We start from the raw sequence: 20,794 nt of genomic DNA on the forward strand, positions 1-20,794 counted from the left end.
AAACTTTTTGACCCCTTTTCCACTGCCTGCCATAGGAGTTCTAGCATTTCTACTTAAGAGGAGCTGTCACTTTTTCCAAGCTGCTAAGAGCCATTTTAGAAGCATGTCAACACCTTCTCCTGGAGTTCTTGCCAGGGTGATAAAACCTTTATCCCAGAAGAGTACTTCTGTTGCAGGAATGGGGACCCCTTCCAGGGCCCGAGAGTGGGCTCTTGTCTAACACTAAGAAGTGAATTGTCTGAGGAGATACACGTGCTGACAAAGCAAGAGACTTTATTGGGAAGGGGCACCCAGGCAGAGAGCAGCAGGGTAAGGGAACCCAGGAGAACGGCTCTGCCACATGGCCCATAGTCTCAGGAGTACTGGGGTTAGTTTCCAGGTTGTCTCTGGCCAATCATTCTGACTCAGGGTCCTTCATGGTGGTGCGCACATTGCTCAGCCAAGATGGGTTGCAGCAAGAAGGATACTGGGACATATGGACTGGCATCTCCTCTCTCCTTTGGCCTTTCCCGAATTCTTCCAGTCAGTGGTAGCTTGTCAGTGGTAAGGTCCTTCCTTACCAGGACCTCCTGTTGTAAGATAACTCATGCAAGTGTTTACTCTCATGCCTGGCCAGGGCAGGTGGTTTTGGTCATTGGTTCCCCTAACACTTCCATATTGATAAACACTTCCATATTGATAAACACTTCCTTATCCAACTTTATGTTTTTCCTCCATCCCTTGATCTAGCACTCTTAGAGTTAAGGCACATAGAAAGGCACACTTTCTTGGCTTCTGAGGTGTATGACAGCTAAGCTCTGCAGAAACCTTCACCTTTCGTCCTTAGCAGCCCCAACACTTTCCTGTTGGTTTATATTGTAACTTTAGTTATGGATCTGGTGGCTAGGTAGGGTGGCAGGGCAGACCTTGAGGGAGTGTGCATGTGGTTTTAAAGGGCAGAGGCTTCTTAATCATCTTCAAGCCAGAGGAAAGCATTAATTCTTAAGGAGTGGGCCTCTTCTTTTTCTTAAACGTTTCTTTTAATTAATTTATTTATTTTATATTTATTTTTGGCTGTGTTGGGTCTTCGTTTCTGTGCGAGGGCTTTCTCCAGTTGCGGCAAGCAGGGGCCACTCTTCATCGCGGTGCGCGGGCCTCTCACTGTCGCGGCCTCTCTTGCTGCGGAGCATGGGCTCCAGACGCGCAGGCTCAGTAGTTGTGGCTCACGGGCCCAGTTGCTCCGCGGCATGTGGGATCTTCCCAGACCAGGGCTCGAACCCATTTTCCCTGCATTGGCAGACGGATTCTTAACCACTGCGCCACCAGGGAAGCCCAGGCCTCTTCTATAGATTCAGAGGGTTTGAGGAAGTCTGGGGATTCGAATTCTGAATGTATCAACCCAGATACATTTCTACCCAGAGGTCTTCATTTCTGAGGGTCCAGTATTTTCCCAGTCAGGGCCCTGATGTTGCATAACAGACTTGGCTAGCTTGGCAACTTAACATTCTTGAACTCTGCTATTCTTCTGATTATATCCTGGTCCTGGGCCTCAGCTTTTCCTGCCCTTCCACTGCAGAAGAGAGTTTCTTAATATGCTGCTGAGGAGGTCCAATAGTTTTCACATTTAGTCTTTAATTAATCATCCTTGGTCTTTCATTAATTGCCTCCAGCAAGAGCCATCCAATGTCATTGTCTCTATAGTTACTACTTCCCCATATTTCTCAGATACCTCATATACCACACCCTGGTGCACTTCCTTCCACTGGTACACCATCCCAGTTCATCATCAGTGAAAGTTTGAACAATTGCAATGCTCCCTTGTGCTTGTTCTGCATCTACAGCCAGTGATAGGGTCCTCATTGCCAGCCAGACAGTAGGTGATCCAGCTCCAAAATCCCATTTTAGCATCTGCTTTCTACCCATCCTGGCACCAACTTTCACAGGTTGGATTCTCCATAGAGCAAACTCTGAAATGAAAACTAGTGTGCAGAAAGTTCCTAAGGGAGCTCTCTCAGTGAGGAATGGAAGGAAGCAAGACTAAGTAAAGGAAGAAACTGAGCTGCAAAACAGTCCCAACAAAGCCTCAGATGGCTCCTCAGGGAGGTCTGAATCTGTGATTGCCCTGCTGAATTGTTCGAAGTTCAGGGAAGGGGTCTGGCACTCATATGCCCACATCAACCAGGCATTGGGTGCAGGCTGCCGTGGGAAGAGGTGTGGGCTTGGACAAGGTGTCTCTCTTCCACAGAGGTTAATTTGAATAAGTCCTCAGTTCTGAAGAGGGGATCTAGATGGTACAGAACAGGATCCATGACAATGATGCTGACAGGCTTTTCAGAATTAAGGGGAACAGAGATGAGTATAGTATAGCCTTCAGAAAGAGGAAGTGTTTGGACAAGAGTAACCCTCTTTCTGTAGCATGATTGTTTTCTTCATCTGCTAGTTAACAGGATTTGATTCCAGTTACAAAATTTGGTCTCACTGTAAAATAACTTTACAGATATTTTGTTGATGGGAATCTAGAAACATTTGAACAAATAATTACTTCATGAACAAGAGAGCCCAGACAGCTTGACCCTTTGATTATACTTCTGCTTTAATAGAGTAATGTTTGAAAATACATAGATATCCAGGAAAAAAAGTAAAGCAGTATGAGGTATTGAGAGCACAATTGTGCTTTAATCTGGGTGTTAAGTTTCTAATTGTGACAGCAATCACACTTCTAAGCAAACGCTGTCCACTAGCTCTGCAAACACCTCCAGGGGTACTATTAGAGCAGTTAACTTCACACTGTAAAACATGTCAAATACCCACTCTGTACATTCACTGTATGTTTCATCTGTATTTTTTCACAAAAAAAAGAGGCATATCTAGATTTCATAATCAGAGTCAGCTTCCTGAAGATTTAGATATGAAATAGTGCCTGTCAATTTGTTTCTCAAACTAAATATTTTAAGAACAGTATAATTTATTCTTTAAAACAATTTTATACATATGGGGAGTCTAGTTAACTTCATAGTGATGTTGTTGAATACAATACAAAAGAAATGCAGGTATTTTCCAGGACATTAGGATAGATAAAGGAGGCTTTAAGAATTCATGAGAAAAAAAGATAATAAAACTAAACTTCCTTTTCAGATGTTTTAAATTTTCTATAAAGCTTTTTGTCCTCAAATTAATCATTTAACCATGGAACACAAATACATTGCCTGGCATCAAGGTGGGAAACCCTCTCTTTTATATAGTATAATCCTCTTCTGGTCCATCCTGACCCAAGTCCTGGTTGTCTGAGGGCAAATTTCTCTCCAGAGGCCTAAAGTTGTAATAAAAAGCATCGTTTTCTTCTACTGGTTGGTATTCCTGTTCAATTTCACGTAGGAAGCCATTTCCAGAGCCACTTCCAGAGCCTGATCCTGAAAAGTCCTCAGAAAGAGGGAAGACATCATTCAGGTTCCTGGATTTCATCATTCTGAAGCATGACAGAAAAATGGAAAAAAAACATTAAAGTTTGAGACATGAAAAGATAATCATAATAAATTTTTTAAGATACGAAAGTAAATGTAGCCACTCAGTTGCTCAAATTTTAAGTTAAAAGTTTCCCAGTTTTTTAATGTTTTAAAACAAAAAATAAGTCAGACCTTTCCACATATTTACAATACTTACTGTATCTAATTCGTTGCCTTTATCAGTTCCACATCTACTCATTGCAGATGCATATAAAAATGATAATTTTCTTATCACTAAGATAGCAATCCTATATTTGGAATTTACTTAAGGGGTCATTTATTTTTTACAGAAAAGATCCCATTTTTACACTTTCTCCCACTAAAGAAAGGACACACAAGTAAGTTAGCCTAGATATATATTTTTCCTATTTTAAAAATTCTGCAAAATCTCTAATAACTTCACAGGGCTTCAACAAAGCTCACGCTTAAGAAATTCTTTGTAACAAGTCAAGCATTATATTTGCCAGCATGTTAACCTTCACTCTCCTCCCCGCGAATAAGTGCATTCATTCAACTGGGTTCAGTGGGGTAGTTTGAAGTCCACTCAGCACCAAAGGACCAGAGCAATGATGCCACCCATCAGTGGCAGAATAAGGCAACAAAGCATCAGAGACAGAAGTTGAGTTTCACAGCCTATGGGTCATTTTCTCCATGAAAATAATAAACCACAGGCCATACAACAGATTAGAGTTTCCTTCATGCCTGCATTTGATAAATATTTATCGAATATCTTATCCCTGTTCTGAGTGCCTGGGATAGAATGGGGACTGATGGATGAGGTCCCTGCTCAGAGGTTTATAACTTTGGCGGGGAGACAGACAATAAAAAGTGAATAAGTAAATCAGGAAAATATTAGGTGGGGCTAAATGTTATGCAGAGAAACAAAGTGGAATAATGTAATAGAGGGTGACCTGCTGGATAGTTTAGGCTGCAGGGTCAGGGAAAAGGAATCAGAGCTGGAAACACAGATTTGGTAGTTGCTCTTTCTCTCTCTCTTTCTCTCTCTCTCTCTCTCTCTCTCTGTCTGTCTGTCTCTCTCACACACACACACACACATATAGTATTTAAAGCCATGGAACAGGATGAAGTCACCCAAAAAACGCATGCAGATACAAAAGCAGCCCACGACAGAGCTAGGGCCACCCCAACATATTAAATATTAATCACAGGAGAAAGAACTGCCAGGGAAGTAGAAGGAAACCCAAGACAAGGTGGGGCCATGGAAGCCCAGAGAAAAAAGTATTTCAGAGGAAGGGTGGTCAACTGTTTTTGAAGGCAACTGAGAAGTCAAGTGGGAATTCCCTGGCGGTTCAGTGGTTAGGACTCTGCACTTCAGTGCCAAGGGCGCAGGCTCAATCCCTAGCCGAGAAACTAAGATCCCACAAGCCATGTGGCGCAGCAAAAAAATAAATAAAAGAGAGAGAGAGAGAGAGAAGTCAAGTAAGTTAAACATAGAGAAGTAACCAGCAGATGTGTCAACAGGAAGTAATTGTGACCTATTTGGTTTCTGTTTTTATTCTTTTGGATCACCATTCTCCCTATCCCTTCTTGCCTCCCTCCCTCCTAAACATGTACAATAACTATGACTGCTACAAACTTGAATATAGTTTTTGGATCAAATAACAACATGAGGAGATGGGGAACCATTAAAAATTGGGACTCCTGCTCTCCTTTGCTTTGTGAATCAGAAGTGGGGGGTGGGAAAGAGGGATAGTTAAAATGTTTAAAAAACGTTAAGCTCCCTCGGAACTTTTGCCAGTGTGGAGGAAAATAAAAAAGAACTTAAATTGGGAATTCCCTGGCAGTCCAGTGGTTAGGACTCCACGCTTTCACTGCCGAGGGCCCAGGTTCAATTAAAAAAAAAAAAAGAACTTAAATTTTTTAAAAAAGTAAGTGCTTCTACCAAGCACTCTGGGTGAAGGTAGACCCAGAAGGGGTTGAGGAGAGGAGAGGGGAGATAGTAAGCATCGGCAACCCTATCAGGAAGTGTTACTGTGAAGAGGAGCAGAGAATGGGGCAACAGCTGGGAAGGATGCAGAGTCAAAGAGGGGATTTTACCTAAATGTAGGCGATACTAGAGAATGTCTGCATACTGATGAGAAGAAGATGCTGGGTTCAGAGGGTTAACTGCAGAATTCAAGTCCTGGAGAAGGGGCATGGGGATAGGATGCCCAGCACAAGGAGGGGTGGCCTTAGAAGCTGCCACAGTCAGAGTACAGTCAAGAAACCTACCTAAGTATTTAAGACAGGGAATTGCTTACACATGAGATGGAAGAGAAGCAAAGCCAAATAGGGAATAATAAGGAAACCCAGAGATGAGGAACAGCAAGAAAATATTTCCCTCCCTGGGCTAGAGGGACAGTGGAGGAGGTGGTACTACCTGAGCCCAGGGACCAAGAGCATCTGGTGGAAGCTGAAGCCATGGATGAGACACAGCCGTGCCAGAGGCGCCACCCAAGGCAGGAATGAGAAGAAACATCCTTGCCTCTCCCTGCCGCCCACGCTGACCAGTCTCCCTTCCAGGCATCCCACTGGCCAAACTCAGCCACAGATCTGGGAACCTGAGAAATGCAGACCATAGGGATCAGCCCTCACCACCCCACCCAGTACAGAGCAGGGAGATGGAAGGAGAAGAAATGGATCTGAGAGCAAAAGTGTCCAAGACTGTCACAGAAGCAGGGGCTGTGCATCCATATTAACAGGAGTGTCAGAGCAAGAAGGAAAGTTGCTGGCTGAGGAAAGGGAAGATCCTAGAGATTTTTTTTTTAGTTTTTTTTTTTAGTTGAGGTAGAGTTGATTTACAATATTATATACACTTCAGGTGTACAACAGTGATTCACAATTTTAAAGGTTATATTCCATTTATAGTTATTATAAAATATTGGCTATATTCCCTGTGTTGTACAATACATCCTTGTAGATTATTTATTTATTTTTATTTATTTATTTTTGGCTGCGATGGGTCTTCCTTGCTGTGAGTGGACTTTCTACAGTTGGCGCGAGCCGGGGCTACTCTTCATTGCGGTGCGCGGGCTTCTCATTGCGGGGGCCTCTCTTGTTGCGGAGCACGGGCTCTAGGCTCACAGGCTCAGTAGTTGTGGCACACGGGCTTAGTTGCTCTGCGGCATGTGGGATCTTCCCGGACCAGGGCTCGAACCTGCGTCCCCTGCATTGGCAGGCGGATTCTTAACCACTGCACCACCAGGAAAGCCTGATTATTTATTTATTTATTTATTTATTTATTTATTTATTTATTTATTTATTTATTTATTTAAAAATTTATTTATGACTGTGTTGGGTCTTCGTTTCTGTGCGAGGGCTTTCTCTAGTTGTGGCAAGCGGGGGCCACTCTTCATCGCGGTGCGCGGGCCTCTCACTATCGCGGCCTCTCTTGTTGCGGGGTACAGGCTCCAGACGCGCAGGCTCAGTAATTGTGGCTCACGGGCCCAGCTGCTCCGTGGCATGTGGGATCTTCCCAGACCAGGGCTTGAACCCGTATCCCCTGCATTCGGCAGGCAGATTCTCAACCACTGCGCCACCAGGGAAGCCCCTGATTATTTATTTTATTCACAGTAGTTTATACCTCTTAATCCCCTGCCCCTAGCTTGCCCCTCCCCCTTCCCTCTCCCCACTGGTAACCACTGGTTTGTTCTCTATATCTGTGTGTCTGTTTCTTTTTTGTTATATTCACAAGTTTGTTTTATTTTTTAGATTCCACATATAAGTGATATCGTACAGTATTTGTCTTCTCTGACTTATTTCACTAAGCATAATACCCTCCAAGTCCATCCATGTTGCTGCAATTGGCAAAATTTTGTTCTTTTTTTATAGCTGAGTAGTATTCCAATGTGTGTGTGTGTGTGTGTGTGTGTGTGTGTGTGTGTATCACATCTTATTTATCCATTCATCTACTGATGGACACTTAGATTGCTTCCATATCTTGGCTATTATAAATAATGCTGCTATGAACATTGGGGTACATATATCTTTTCAAATTAGTGTTTTCATTTTCTTTGGATATATACCCAGGAGTACAATTGCAGGATCATATGGTAACTCTATTTTTAGTTTTCTGAGGAACCTCCACACTGTTTTGTACAGTGGTTGCACCAATTTACATTCCCATTAACAATGTACAAGGGTCCCCTTTTCTCTACATCCTCGCCAGCAATTTGTTATTTGTGATCTTTTTGATGACAGCCATTCTGACAGGTGGGAGGTGATATTCATTGTGGTTTTAATTTGCATTTCTCTGGTGATTAGCGATGTTGAGCATCTTTTCACGTGCCTGTTGTCTAACTGGATGTCTTCTTTGGAAAAATGTCTATTCAGATCTTCTGCCCAGTTTTTAATCGGGATGTTTGTTTTGTTGATGTTGAGTTGTATGAGCTGTTTATATACTTTAGATATTAACCCCTTATTAGTCATATCACTTGCAAATATTTTCTCCCATTCAGTAGGTTGTCCTTTTGTTTGTCGATGGTTTCCCTTGCTGTGCAAAAGCTTTTAAGTTTAATTAGGTCCCATTTGTTTATTTTTGCTTTTGTTTCCTTTGCCTTAGGACACGGATCCAAAAAAATATTGCTACAATTTATGTCAAAGAGTGTGGAAGATCATACAGATTTGAGGAGGGAAGAAATAGTGTAAAATATTTGTTTTGGAGGACTTGCGTTGTTCCTCTAATATCTTAGATTTAAATGAATTACTGTTGAAATCCGTGACTTAAAATAATGGAGGATGCTGTACTATCACGTTCAAGCTTTATGCCGTGGACCTAAAAGCACAGGGTTGCAGAATTGCATTTTGAGGATGGTGATGACATAATTTCAGTGATGAAGGGGGCTACCAGGATCCCCAAAGTGATGATAGGCTTACCTGGTTTGGGCATGATGATTTATGTGGCTTTCAGGGGAGTGATTTTTCTATTTAAGCCTGAAGATTAAAACTTTTATGATAATTCTTTTCATAATGTATCTTTGCTACATATAATTTTGATATTCATTGAAATAATGGGTTTTAATACAATTCAATTTTTGTTACTTATGAATTCCTATTGGATCTTTTTTGCAAGTATAAGGCAGGTTTTATTTGATCAGGAAGAGTTTTGGACTTATGGACACCAAGGGGGGAAGTGGGGGGGGGATGAAGTGGGAGATTGCAGTTGACGTTTATACACTAATATGTATAAAATAGATAATAAGAACCTGCTGTATAAAAAATAATTTAAATAAAAGAAGAGTTTTGACTTTCTTTTTTATGAGTCATGGCCACTTATTCTTCCTTTCCCTAATTTCTTTTTTTATCACTACTATCTAAACGAACATTTTTATCACCCCTCAAAAATGTTGTATCTAATAGCAGTCACTCTTTATTCCTCCCTCCCTCACAGCCCCTGGCAACCACTACTCTATTTCTGTCTCTATGGATTTGCCTATTCTGGACATTTCACATAAATGGAATCATACAATATGTGGCTTTTTGTGTCTGGTTTCCTTCACTTTGCATAATGTTTTCAGGATTCATCCATGTTGTAGCATTTATCAGTACCTCCTTCTTTCTTATGGCCAAATAATATTCCACTTAAGGGATGTACCACATTTTGTGTATCCATTCAGGTGATAGACTCCTATTGGATTTTAATATAAATATACAATGTGCTCTATTAACATTAATAAAATAATGTTCAATCATTTTCAATACCTATTGGTGAAAAGTATTCAATTTTTGTTTCTGCCACAAGAAAAAGACCTTGCAAAAGTATAGGTGAATAGGGACTTCCCTGGTGGCGCAGTGGTTAAGAATCTGCCTGCCAGTGCAGGAGACACGGGTTCTATCCCTGGTCTGGGAAGATCCCACATGCCGCAGAGCAACTAAGCCCGCGCTCCGCAACTACTCAGCCCGCTTGCCTAGAGCTCATGCTCCGCAACAAAAGAAACCACCACAGTGAGAAGCCCGCGCACCGCAACGAAGAGTAGCCCCCGCTCTCAGCAACTAGAGAAAGCCCGCGCGCAGCAGCGAAGACCCAACACAGCCAAAAATAAATAAATTCTAAAAAATAAATAAAATTCTTAAAAAGGTAGGTGAATCATGTATTCTTGTGCATCTCATATACCAGTAAATACAGTACAGTTTTACCCTGTACTGTGCAGTGAAAACCTAACCATGGAAGCAAGAGCCTGAAGAAAAACACTCTTGGCAACCCTCCCACCTCCATGCCAAGATCTCAGCGGCGGATGGTGAAAGTAAAATCAAGAAAGTCCACTTACGAAAAAGGGTCAGTCCTTGGAGATAGGATTCTGTTGGATTCACCTGGAAGTAGATCGAACTCTGGTCCCTTTTCATCAATGCAGTTTGCAGAATTGCTGTCAGGATTGCAGCGTACCCACTGGTATCTGGCTCTCCGCACAGGAGAACCTGCCCAAACAAGGAACCCACGTGGTCAATAAATGTCTCTTACACAGCTTCTAATCACTCTGTCCCTAAGAAATTTTTAATTAAATAGATTCTAAATTTGGTAGGTAAGGTGTGGACAGGTTTTATGATCATTAGTATCACAGGAGCACCCACTATTTGCTAGCCCTTTATACACACCATTTGTCCTTCTCACAACACCCCTCTAAAGTAGCCTAGAGTTTTAGGTTAGAACAGGCTTTGGCAATTAGCTGCCTGGAGTGAAGTCCCAGCTCTGCTACTGGTGAGCTGTGAAACCTTAACTTCCCCAAGCCCCCACCAGAAAACTGAGGTACTAAGAGTGTCTCTTTTTCGTAAGCTGGTCACAAAAATTAAATGAGAAAATGCATGTAAAGATTTTAACATAGTGCCAGGTACACAGTAAACACTTGATAATATTAACTATCATTATCTTTGTACTATTATTTCCATTTTATACAAAGGAAAACTGAGGCTGCACAGGTACTAAGTAGAGGACCCAGGATTCAAACCTGTATCTGACCCCGAATCCTGACTGTTCTGGTAGAGATGAGTCGAATCATGCTCAGAAAGGTTAAGGAATGTACCAATTAATACCCGAGATACTACAGAGCCCTAGTTCTTTAGGGCCATTCTTGGGTATTGAAAAGAAATTCTTGGGTATTCTTGGGAATGAAAAGTAGGTTAAAAACTTGGCCTCTTTCTTTGCCCTCACATCTAGTCAGAGATTTCAAAAATCAAGGCTCCTCTATTCACAAAAGCTGGTCTGTCACAGTCTCTTTTAATGTCTATGCAAAAGGCTCCATATCTTGTGTTAAGAGGTTATATAGGAGATCCCTTATTAATTCATGAAATAAATTCTTCATTCCTCAGTCCAGCAAGGATGGAGGCCTGGTGGTGAGAAATACTTCACCACCCTTACAAAGGTTCATCTCCCCACCTCAAGTACAAACTTGATTCACACAAGTGCAACTAATAATAACCTAACCTGAAGGGACACATCTAAAATTCTTGAAAAGCAGGAAAGGTAGTTTTGTTAAGGGAATCACTGACTGAAACCACCTGCCCTGGCCAGGCATGAGAGTAACCACTTGCATGAGTTGTCTTACAACAGGAGGTCCTGGTAAGGAACATAGAACTGACAAGCTACCACCAATGGGAAGAATTCAGGAAAGGTCAAAAGGAGAGAAGAGACACCAGTCCATATGTCTTACCAACCTCCCAGAATCCTTCTCGCTGGAATCCATCTTGGCTGAGAGATGCCCTTGCCACCAGGAAGGACCCTGAGTCAGAATGATTGGCCAGAGACAACCTGGAAACTAACCTCATTAACATAAAACCTGAGACTGCGAGCCACATGGCAGAGCAGTTCTCCTGGGTCCCCTTACCCTGCTGCTCTCTGCCGGGGTGCCCCTTCCCAATAAAGTCTCTTGCTTTGTCAGCACATGTGTCTCCTTGGACAATTCATTTCTAAGTGTTAGACAAGAGCCCATTCTCGGGCCCTGGAAGGGGTCCCCCTTCCTGCAACAGTTTTAAAGCCCAGCACATTATTGTTCTGTACAGATTGAGATGCACATGATGACAACTATTTAAGAAAACAAAATAAAATAAAATGAAAAACAGTGTTGTGGATAATCACTGCAATATTTTTTGCGATAGCAAAGACTGGAAAATTAAATGTTAATGAATTAAGGCACAGCCTACAGTACTATACAGCTATTAAAAGAATGAGGCAGTTCTCTGGGCACTGATATAGAATAATTTCCAAGGGGTGTGTGTGTGGGTTTTTTTGGCCACGCTATGTGGCTTGCAAGAACTTAGTTCCCCGACCAGGGATTTGAATGCTCCCTCAGCAGTGAAAGCCTGGAGTCCTAACTACTGGACCGCGAGGGAATTCCCGCCAAGGTATATTATTAAGTTAAAAAAAGTAAAGAACACTATGAATTGTTTGTTACCATTTGTGTGTGTTTGTGTTTTTTCACACTATATTTACATATATGCTTACATGCACAGAACACCTCTGAAAAGATACACAGCAAACTGATCATCTTTGTGGAGGGAATTGGTGGCTGGAAGACAGTGGAAGGAAGAGCATTGACTTTTCACTGCATATCCTTTTGAACCTTTAGATTTTTGAGCCATATGTATGTATTATCTATTCAAAATTATTTTTATTTTTTGACAGCTTTCTTAAGGTGGACTTGACATTCAATAAGCTGTGCATATTTAAAGTGCACAATTTGTTTCAACAAATGGATACACCGTGGAACCATCACCACAATCAAGGGTATGAACATATTCAACATCCTCCAGAGTTTCCTTGTGCCCCTTTGTGATCCTGCCCTTCTCCCTCCCTCCTCCTGACTCTCCCCAGCCCCCCTCAACCATCAATCTACTTACTGTCATTATAAATTAGTTTGCATTTTCTAGAATTTTATGTAAATGGATACATACAGCAACTTGTCAATGGTTTCCTGACTTTAACTCAGGGTCCAGAGGGCTCTCTACCTTTTACAGTACTCTCTCCTAGAAATGGAGAGTTTATTTAGATATTCCTTACATCTAGACTGCTTTTGTTGCAATTTTTAATAATATTTATCTTAGAAAAGGAATGTGCGTTCATTATAGAAAATTTTGAAAAATGTATCAAACAAACAAAAAAAGTTACTCCTAATCTCATTACCCAGCCCTCCCAAAGACCCTAAGTTCTGGAGTTTTGCTTTTTTTCCCTCTGGGTATCTGTATTTCTAGGAGAGTATGCACAAGTTGTGTCCTGTTCTCAACTATCAGAGGTTGAAAAGTGAAGCCTCTACTGAGGTCAAATTCACTTTACATCTTAATGGGATGGCCAAGGACTTTGTTCTTAAAAGATTGCAGAACCACAGAACTTTTGCAAAATGTCCTCTTTCCTCATGAATCTCTATCATGTCTGTTTACACTCAACTTTGTCCTAGCTAATATTTCGGATTAATTTTATAAATACAGCATTGCTAAGTTATTACATCATTAAGATATACATTATATACATATATATGGAGAGAGAGAGAGAGAGGGAAAATATATAAAGAATTCATGATGCTGTTCACCTTAGTATTATTTAAAATAGGGAAACAGGAAATAACTAAATAATCAAAACAAGAGAAAATACTCAGATTAATTATGAGGCATTCATATGAGAGAATATTAAACAAATGGGAAAAAAGCAGTAGTTATGGAAAAGACTATGTAGCATCATAGGAAAATCTATGTTCAAAAATGAGTTTAAAAAAAGCAGAAGGGGACTTCCCTGGTGGCGCAGTGGTTAAGAATCTGCCTGCCAATGCAGGGGACACGGGTTCAAGCCCTGGTCTGGGAAGATCCCACATGCCGCGGAGCAACTAAGCCCGTGTGCCACAACTACTGATCTTGCGCGTCTGGAGCCTGTGCTCCGCAACGAGAGGCTGCGATAGTGAGAGGCCTGCGCACCGCGATGAAGAGTGGCCCCCGCTTGCCGCAACTAGAGAAAGACCTCGCACAGAAACGAAGACCCAACACAGCCAAAAAATAAATAAATAAAGTGAAATTCTTAAAAAAATTAAAAAAAATAAAAAAAGCAGAGGGGACTTCCCTGGTGGTCCAGTGGTTAAGAATCCACCTTCTAATGCAGGGGACTCGGGTTCGATTCCTGGTCAGGGAACTAAGATCCCACATGTCGCGGGGCAACTAAGCCCACGTGCCGCAACTATGAGCCCACAAGCCATAACTAGAGAGCCCTTGCGCCACAACTACTGAGCCCGCGCGTGCTGGAGCCTTGCGCCACCACTAGAGAGGAGTCCGTGTGCCACACAAAAGATCCTGTGTGCTGCAACTAAAACCTGATACAAAAAAAAAAAAAAACCTGATACAGCCAAAAATAAATAAATAAATATTTTTTAAAAAGCAGAATACCACTCTATGCATAATAGTTGTTAATGCAACTACATAAATAAATATTGGGGCGGGGTGAGGAATGGGAGGAAATACACAGAAATAACTATAGTGGTAGACTCTGGTGATTTTTTTTCTCACTTTGTTTTCTAAATTGCTGTAATAAACAATATTCTTTTAAAAATATAAACAAAACAAAGACTCTAATGTAGAAAGTAAATGTTCTCCCATTGTTTTCCTTCTTTCTTTCTGTCTGTCTTACTTTCATTCATTCTTTCTTTTAGAACTACTATTCTATCACAATCTTCCCCATAGTTCCTGAATATAGCTTACAATTTCTGGTCTGGGACGCTAGTCATCCAGAATGGGGTAACTCTGTCACTGCTTGGAGGCAGGAGGTAAGGCTTGACATCAACTTGTGATGTCAAGTTAACATCACAATGTCTCCCCCTTACTAGCTGGGTAACCTTAACCTCCCTGTACCTCAATTTCCTCATCCATAAAATGGGGACAGTAGTAGCTCTAATAATGAGATATAAATATTAGGCTCGTAGAATAGTACCTAGCACCATGGTCAGAGCTCTTTATTTATTTAAATTAATCTCTCCCTTTTCTTTTTTTTTTTAACATTTATTTGTTTGTTTATTTTGGCTGCACTGGGTCTTGGTTGCGGCACACAGGATCTTCGTTGTGGCATGCGGGATCTTTGTTGCAGCATGCGGACTTCTTAGTTGTGGCATGTGAACTCTTAGTTGAGGCAGGCATGGGAGATCTAGTTCCCCGACCAGGGGTCGAACCCGGGCCCCCTGCATTGGGAGCACGGAGTCTTAACCACTGGACCACCAGGGAAGTCCCGTCAGAGCTCTTTAAATGCTAGTATCTCTGATGAGGAGGAGGATGACAATGACCTATCGACCTATCTCTGATAGTGAACAGCTTGCAGAGAGACCAAATTTAAATTCCTGTTCCACCACAGTATCCCATAATAGTATCCCAAAGAGTTCCTGTTTAAACAAGATAAAAGTATCTGAAACATCTAGCACAAGCTTTTGCACATGGTAGGTATTTAATACATTTTAGCTCTTTCTCCTCTGATTCTTTCTTGAAGAAGCTTAAGCTTGGCATCTAATGAATTATTACTTAGAAGCGTCATCATTGTGAGTCAGGTAAAAATTCAACATCTGCTCCAGCAGAGGGCGATGTCTTCACACCCCATGCCGTCTAGACCAGTACGGTCCAATAGAAACAAGAGGAACCATCCGTACACGTATGGAATTTTCAATGTTACAACAGCCATATTTTAAAAAGTAAAAAACAGGTGACATTAATTTGAAAATATTTTACTTAAACAAATATATTCAAATATTGTCACTTAACATAATCAATATAAGTTATTGATGGATATTTTACACTTTTTTTCATCCTAAGATTTCAAATCTGGTGTGTATTTTGCACTTACACCATACCTCATTTTGGACTCGCCGCATTTCACACATTTCAAGTGCTTAGTAGCCACAAGAAGCCCGTGGCTACCATTTCAGACAGAGCAGGTCTAGACATTCTTCTCTACTGTTCCGGATGGCTGAATATCAAACAAGTGAGTGCTTGCATAGATAAGAAGTTAAACAGAAAAGTAAAACCTAATAGTTTAATGAGGAAGCATCTAAGTGAAAGATCTCATCTTTTCACTGGTGTAAGAAACACAACTCTGGTAAATTAGAAAACTTCTAAAATACAAATTCCCTCTAGAGTTTAGAATCTCAGCTTTTAAAATTTATAAAGAGGGGTTTCTTTTTTTGGGTGACGAAAATGTTCTAAAATAGACTATGGTGATGGTTGCACATATCTGTGAATATACTAAAAAACCATCAATGTACACTTTAAATGGGTGAATTGTATGGTATATGAAATCTATCTCAATAAAGCTGTTCCAAAATTTATAAAGAAATCAAAGATAGAAGTCCACCTCCCCCACAGAAATGTTTATCCTGTTTGGGACTGGTGATTTTATTTTTTTAATTTAAAAAAGTTTTATTGGGGGGGCTTCCCGGGTGGCGCAGTGGTTGGGAATCTGCCTGCCAGTGCAGGAGACACGGGTTCTATCCCTGGTCTGGGAGGATCCCACATGCCGCGGAGCAACTGGGCCCGTGTGCCACAATTACTGAGCCTGCGCGCCTGGAGCCTGTGCTCCGCAACAGGAGAGGCCTCGATAATGAGAGGCCCGCGCACCGCGATGAAGAGTGGGCCCCGCTTGCCACAACTAGAGAAAGCCCTCGCACAGAAACGAGGACCCAACACAGCCATAAATAAATAAATTCACTGGAAAAAAAAAAATGCAATCATTTAAAAAAAAAAGTTTTATTGGTATGTATGTAACATAGCACACAATCACTCTTCTAAAATGTAAAATTCAGTGGTTTTTAGCATATTCATAGGTATGTGCAACTATCACCACAAATTTAGAACAATTTTATCATCACAGAGAAATCCCCTATCCTTTAGCTAGCCAGCTCCTGTATCTCATGCTTCTCATCCCTAAGTAACCACTAATCAATCTACTTTTTATCTCTATATTTTTAAGCAAGTTGGACATTTCATATAAATAAAATCATATTAGGTGTTTTCTAAATATTTATTTATTTATTTTTATATTTGGCTGCGTCGGGACTTAGCTGCGGCACGCAGGACCTTTCGTTGCGGTGCAGGGGCTTCTCTCTAGTTGTGGTGGGCTGGCTCCAGAGCGTGTGGGCTTAGTTGCTCCACGGCACGTGGGGTCTTAGTTCCCCGACCAGGGTTTGAACCCACCTCCCCTGCACTGGAAGGCAGACTCTTAACCACTGGACCACCAGGGAAGTCCAGAGGTGGAGGTTTTGTTTTTTTTTTAAGTAAAATTGACCTAATATACTATGTTAGTTTCAGGTGCATAACGTAATGGTCCTGTATTGCTATACATTATAAAATGATCAACACAGACTGGGGATTTTAAATCTGCTTTAAAATAAAGAACATGGTTACAGATACCAAGTTCCTGACATATTTATTCAAGGGTGTTGGCAGAATGTGAAAATTCAACAGTTCCAGCCCCCGATGTGTGGGAGTATCTTGATTCTATCTTGCTTGAGAGAAATCTTAAGATTACCGTAATTTAAAAAATAAAAGGGAGTATGCTCATGGACAGAAAAATTATCTTCCTAAGAGGCCCCACTTACAGATCTCCTGGTTAATTTTGTGATGGATTCAAGGGAGAAGAATGTTTTTTATTTACAATCACTTCCCTCACTGCCCACCCCCGCCCTTTCTCTGTCTGTCTCTGTCTCTCTCTGTCTCTGTCTTTGCCCCTATTTCTTTCACACATACACACAGTCACTAGTCCTGCTTTAGCAAAATACTTTCTATAAGTAAACATTACCAGAGCAAATAACTTACCCCAGTAATATCGTATTGTAATATCAATTTTTCCCCAACATCATCTCAATTTACTGATTTCCTATTCTTAATGGAGACTTGCTGCAAGTGTGCTAGAAAAATTTAAGCAGAAACTGCCATGTTGTGGGGAGCGGGGGAGGGAGACCATTTCATTCATTGTTTGGTGGCATTCAAACAGACATCACCATCTAAGCTGGAGCTGCTTCCTACTGGCCAATCAATTCCACAAGATGAATAAAGTTCCCCCACCCTCGCAAGGTTTGACAAGCTATAAAAAGTTCCAAGTTTACTTTCAATTTCTCCCTCTCTGTCCCTCAACTCAGTGGTTTTTGTAGCAAGGGCTAGAGTCAAAGCAAGGTTGTTTTAAATAAAGAAAATCTCTAATCCACCTAGAATACAGCTAAATTGCAGTAGAAAGTTAACTCTGAACTTGAAATCAGATGACCAGCTCTGCCATTAATTAGTTGTAATGGGCCTTGGGCAAGTCTCATAAATTTTTTGCAAGAGGTTGGTGTAAAGAGCAAATGAGATGATGAATGTAAGATCCAATTTTCCCCTCTATAAATTGGTGTTAATTCCTCCTCCCAGGGAATGTGATGATCGTTTACCCGAGAATGGATGTGAATCACTTTACAATCAAACAGCAGTGCACATAGGTGGAATCAATATCATTATCCTGATCTCAGAGGCAGTGTAGAGTGGAAACATAGTCTGGCAATGACCCCCTTGGCCACACCTGCTCATGGATTTTCCATTTTCCCTCTTTATGGGCATCTTTTAAAAAGAGAGGCAATAAGAGTAGGAGCCACAGGCCTCATCAATAATCCCCTGGAGCTCTACATTAAATTGATTAGCCATCTGTCCTCTCCAGGGTCTCCCACACGTTGCCAAACTTCCATCTCTTTGCACTTGGTAGACATACTTTTACAGCATGTCTTTACTTCAGCTTCGCTTATAGTCACTGATACGGGCTGAATTGTGTCCCTCCAATTCAATGTGTTGAAGTTCTAACCCCCAGTACCTCAGAATGGGACTGTATATGGAGATAGGGCCTTGAAAGAGATAATTAAGACATAGTGAGGTCATACGGATTAGCCCTAATCCAGTATGGCTGGTTTCCTTACAAGAAGAGGAGATTGGGACATAGACACACGCAAAGAACCATGTAAAGACAGAGACAAGACGGCCATCTACAAGCTGAGGAGAGAAGCTTCAGAATGAAACTAACCCTGCTGACACCTTGATCTTGGACTTCTAGCCTCCAGAACTGTGAGGAAATAAATTCCTGTTGTTTAAGCCACCCAGTCTGTGGTACTTTGTTATGGCAGCCCTAGCAAACTAATACAATAACCTAAGATGTTTTGTTTCAGTAAAAACAAGCCAAAAGCCTAGTGCATTTGATCAGTTCAGTCAAATCAATGGGTTAAGAAAAGAAAAGTTTTTAAGTGGGGAAAGAATGCTACAGAATTATATCTGGCATCACATAGAAGTATGATGAAATAGTGACCTCTTTGCAGCCTTGAGCTGATGTCACTCACACATGCAGCTGTGGGTGGACATCTATTTCCCTTCTTATTCAGATGTGAACACTAAGCCTTGATTCCAATACCAACTGCACTTCTCCTTTGGAAACTCCCTAGTTTTTCAGTCCACTCATTCTCTCTTTTTTGGTTCCTTTCCCAACAAAGAGCTAAACCTACCTGGTGATGACATAAATACTAGTACTTTATAAAATTTTATAATAGTTTTCACTACATTCTGAAGAATACCTATTACATAAAGAATGCTTTTGTTTTCATTTTAGTTTTCCCTATTGAATCTTAGTGGGGAATGTGACATTTCTGGGAAATTTTGAAGATGTAAAGACTCACAGAGCTCTGGTCAGGGTAGACCCAGCACCAACAGGTCACTCAAGTCTGTGCTACAAACATGGACCTGACTGCCTGGATCTTGTCAGAGCACATGAGGGAATTATTTCATCTGAAACAATGAAGGTTTTCTGAAGGTTTTCCCTAAAAGATCCAAGTAAAGCCTGTTCCTCACATTCAACAATGTTTTATACCTTAAAAAATAAATAGACTAATGGAAAAGTTTCAGCAACATTATTTACTGGTTTTTTCTTCAATAATTGCATAACAAGAAGAAAGTGATTTTATAAATTTCCAATACATAATGAATGTATCTGAGATCATGTGTACAATTTCATTTCCACCAGAAGTAAAAACAAGACAACTAGAAGTAACTTCGAAGAAACAAATCCAGGATATGTGCAATCACCATGACTCAATATTTCCTATACGATCTGGAGGAACTTAGTGTTTTTCTACTATAAATTCTCCCATCTACTTATCAGGCCATGACTTTCTGCCTTATTCAGACATGATCGCTTATTTACCAAAGGAGAAGAAATTGTATTTTTCCTACAAACTGATCGTTTTCATTTTCTTAGTCATTAAAGGTTTTAAGTTGTTTCATTCTGACTAAACAACCCTAAATGATAGACCTAATAAGAAATTTCCAAATGTGATGTTTCTCTGAGCAACAACACAATTACTAAAATTCTTTGGCCTCTCTTTAAAATCTGAGATGGTTTTCATTAACTATGTCTAAATATAATTGAATTTTCACTAAGAACCAAGTTTAAAAAAGGGGAAAAAATACACCCAAATTTACTCTGATTTTAAAAATAGTATTTCCCAGTGTCACAATAATTATGACACTACCATATTATGTTAAAACTTGGGATTGACGTAGACACTTAGGGGGTAGGTCATTTTCTATATTCCTTTCTTAAGCGTTTAAAAATTTATAAACCATTTTCATCTGACAATAAAATAGTTTGCATTTCAATCATTTTAAGAACTTATAAGGCCACACCTGCCTCAGAGTTTAACTTTTTTTGGTACCAAACTTAACCAATCTCACACTAAGGAGTTCAGCTACCCCAAATCCTTTTTTTTTTTTTTTTTCTTTTTTTGGCCTCCTTTCCCACAGTATAATACATTCCGTACCTTAAAGTGAATATAAGCATTTGTGTGGACCCCAGGACTTACAAGGAAGATTATAGGGGGACAAGATTCCTGGGTCTTACCTTGAACTGAAGAACCCAAAATCAGGATGAAGGCGAGAGCCAGGACAAGCCTACTGTACTGGAGGAGCACCTGCATGGTGACCACCTTGCTTCAGCTCCACCGTCTGCACGCCAACCTCACGACAGGGAAGTGTAGCAGGGTGCTCTCTGTCCCTTTTAGAAAAGGTTCCAAAACCTCAAACCCTGCCCAGAACACACGTCACAGTTTCCTGAACAAATAGAGAGAAATCCACATCAAACCCCAGAAAGATTTAGAAAAAAAAAAAAGGCAGAAAAATAACTATTCATACCCATTATGAAACTGCAGTGGACTCTCCCCAGGTCTGCTTTTTCAAAAGTTTTGTTGTTTGCCACTTGCTGAGTAGAATCAGCATTCTACTGATTGTTTTTTCTTTCTTTGGTAACAGACACTCTGTTTTTTCTTTCTTCAGGTAACAATCTAAACACGAGATTGCTAACA

General features: G+C 40.8%; 1 protein-coding gene across 1 annotated transcript; it reads right to left on the minus strand.

Moving 5' to 3' along the window:
• Positions 1 to 253: 253 nt before the first annotated feature.
• Positions 254 to 20,479, minus strand: SRGN (serglycin). The gene is made up of 3 exons (XM_059899446.1): positions 20,335 to 20,479; positions 9,749 to 9,896; positions 254 to 3,445 (listed from the first exon to the last, which is right to left on the minus strand). Exons 1-3 carry the CDS (start codon positions 20,408 to 20,410, stop codon positions 3,214 to 3,216), a joined length of 456 nt encoding a protein of 151 aa, XP_059755429.1. The 5' UTR covers positions 20,411 to 20,479; the 3' UTR covers positions 254 to 3,213.
• Between the last annotated feature and the right edge of the window lie 315 nt (positions 20,480 to 20,794).

This window comes from Balaenoptera ricei, chromosome 16 (assembly GCF_028023285.1).
Source record: "Balaenoptera ricei isolate mBalRic1 chromosome 16, mBalRic1.hap2, whole genome shotgun sequence".
NCBI classification, from domain to species: Eukaryota; Metazoa; Chordata; class Mammalia; order Artiodactyla; family Balaenopteridae; genus Balaenoptera; species Balaenoptera ricei.

Coding starts and splice junctions, on each gene's coding strand:
- SRGN (XM_059899446.1), bottom strand. CDS start 20,410: ATGCAGGTGCTCCTCCAGTACAGTAGGCTTGTCCTGGCTCTCGCCTTC. Junction 9,897..20,334: donor TTTGGGTTCTTCAGTTCAAG/GTAAGACCCAGG, acceptor TTGTTTGGGCAG/GTTCTCCTGTGCGGAGAGCC. Junction 3,446..9,748: donor CCAAGGACTGACCCTTTTTC/GTAAGTGGACTT, acceptor GTCATGCTTCAG/AATGATGAAATCCAGGAACC.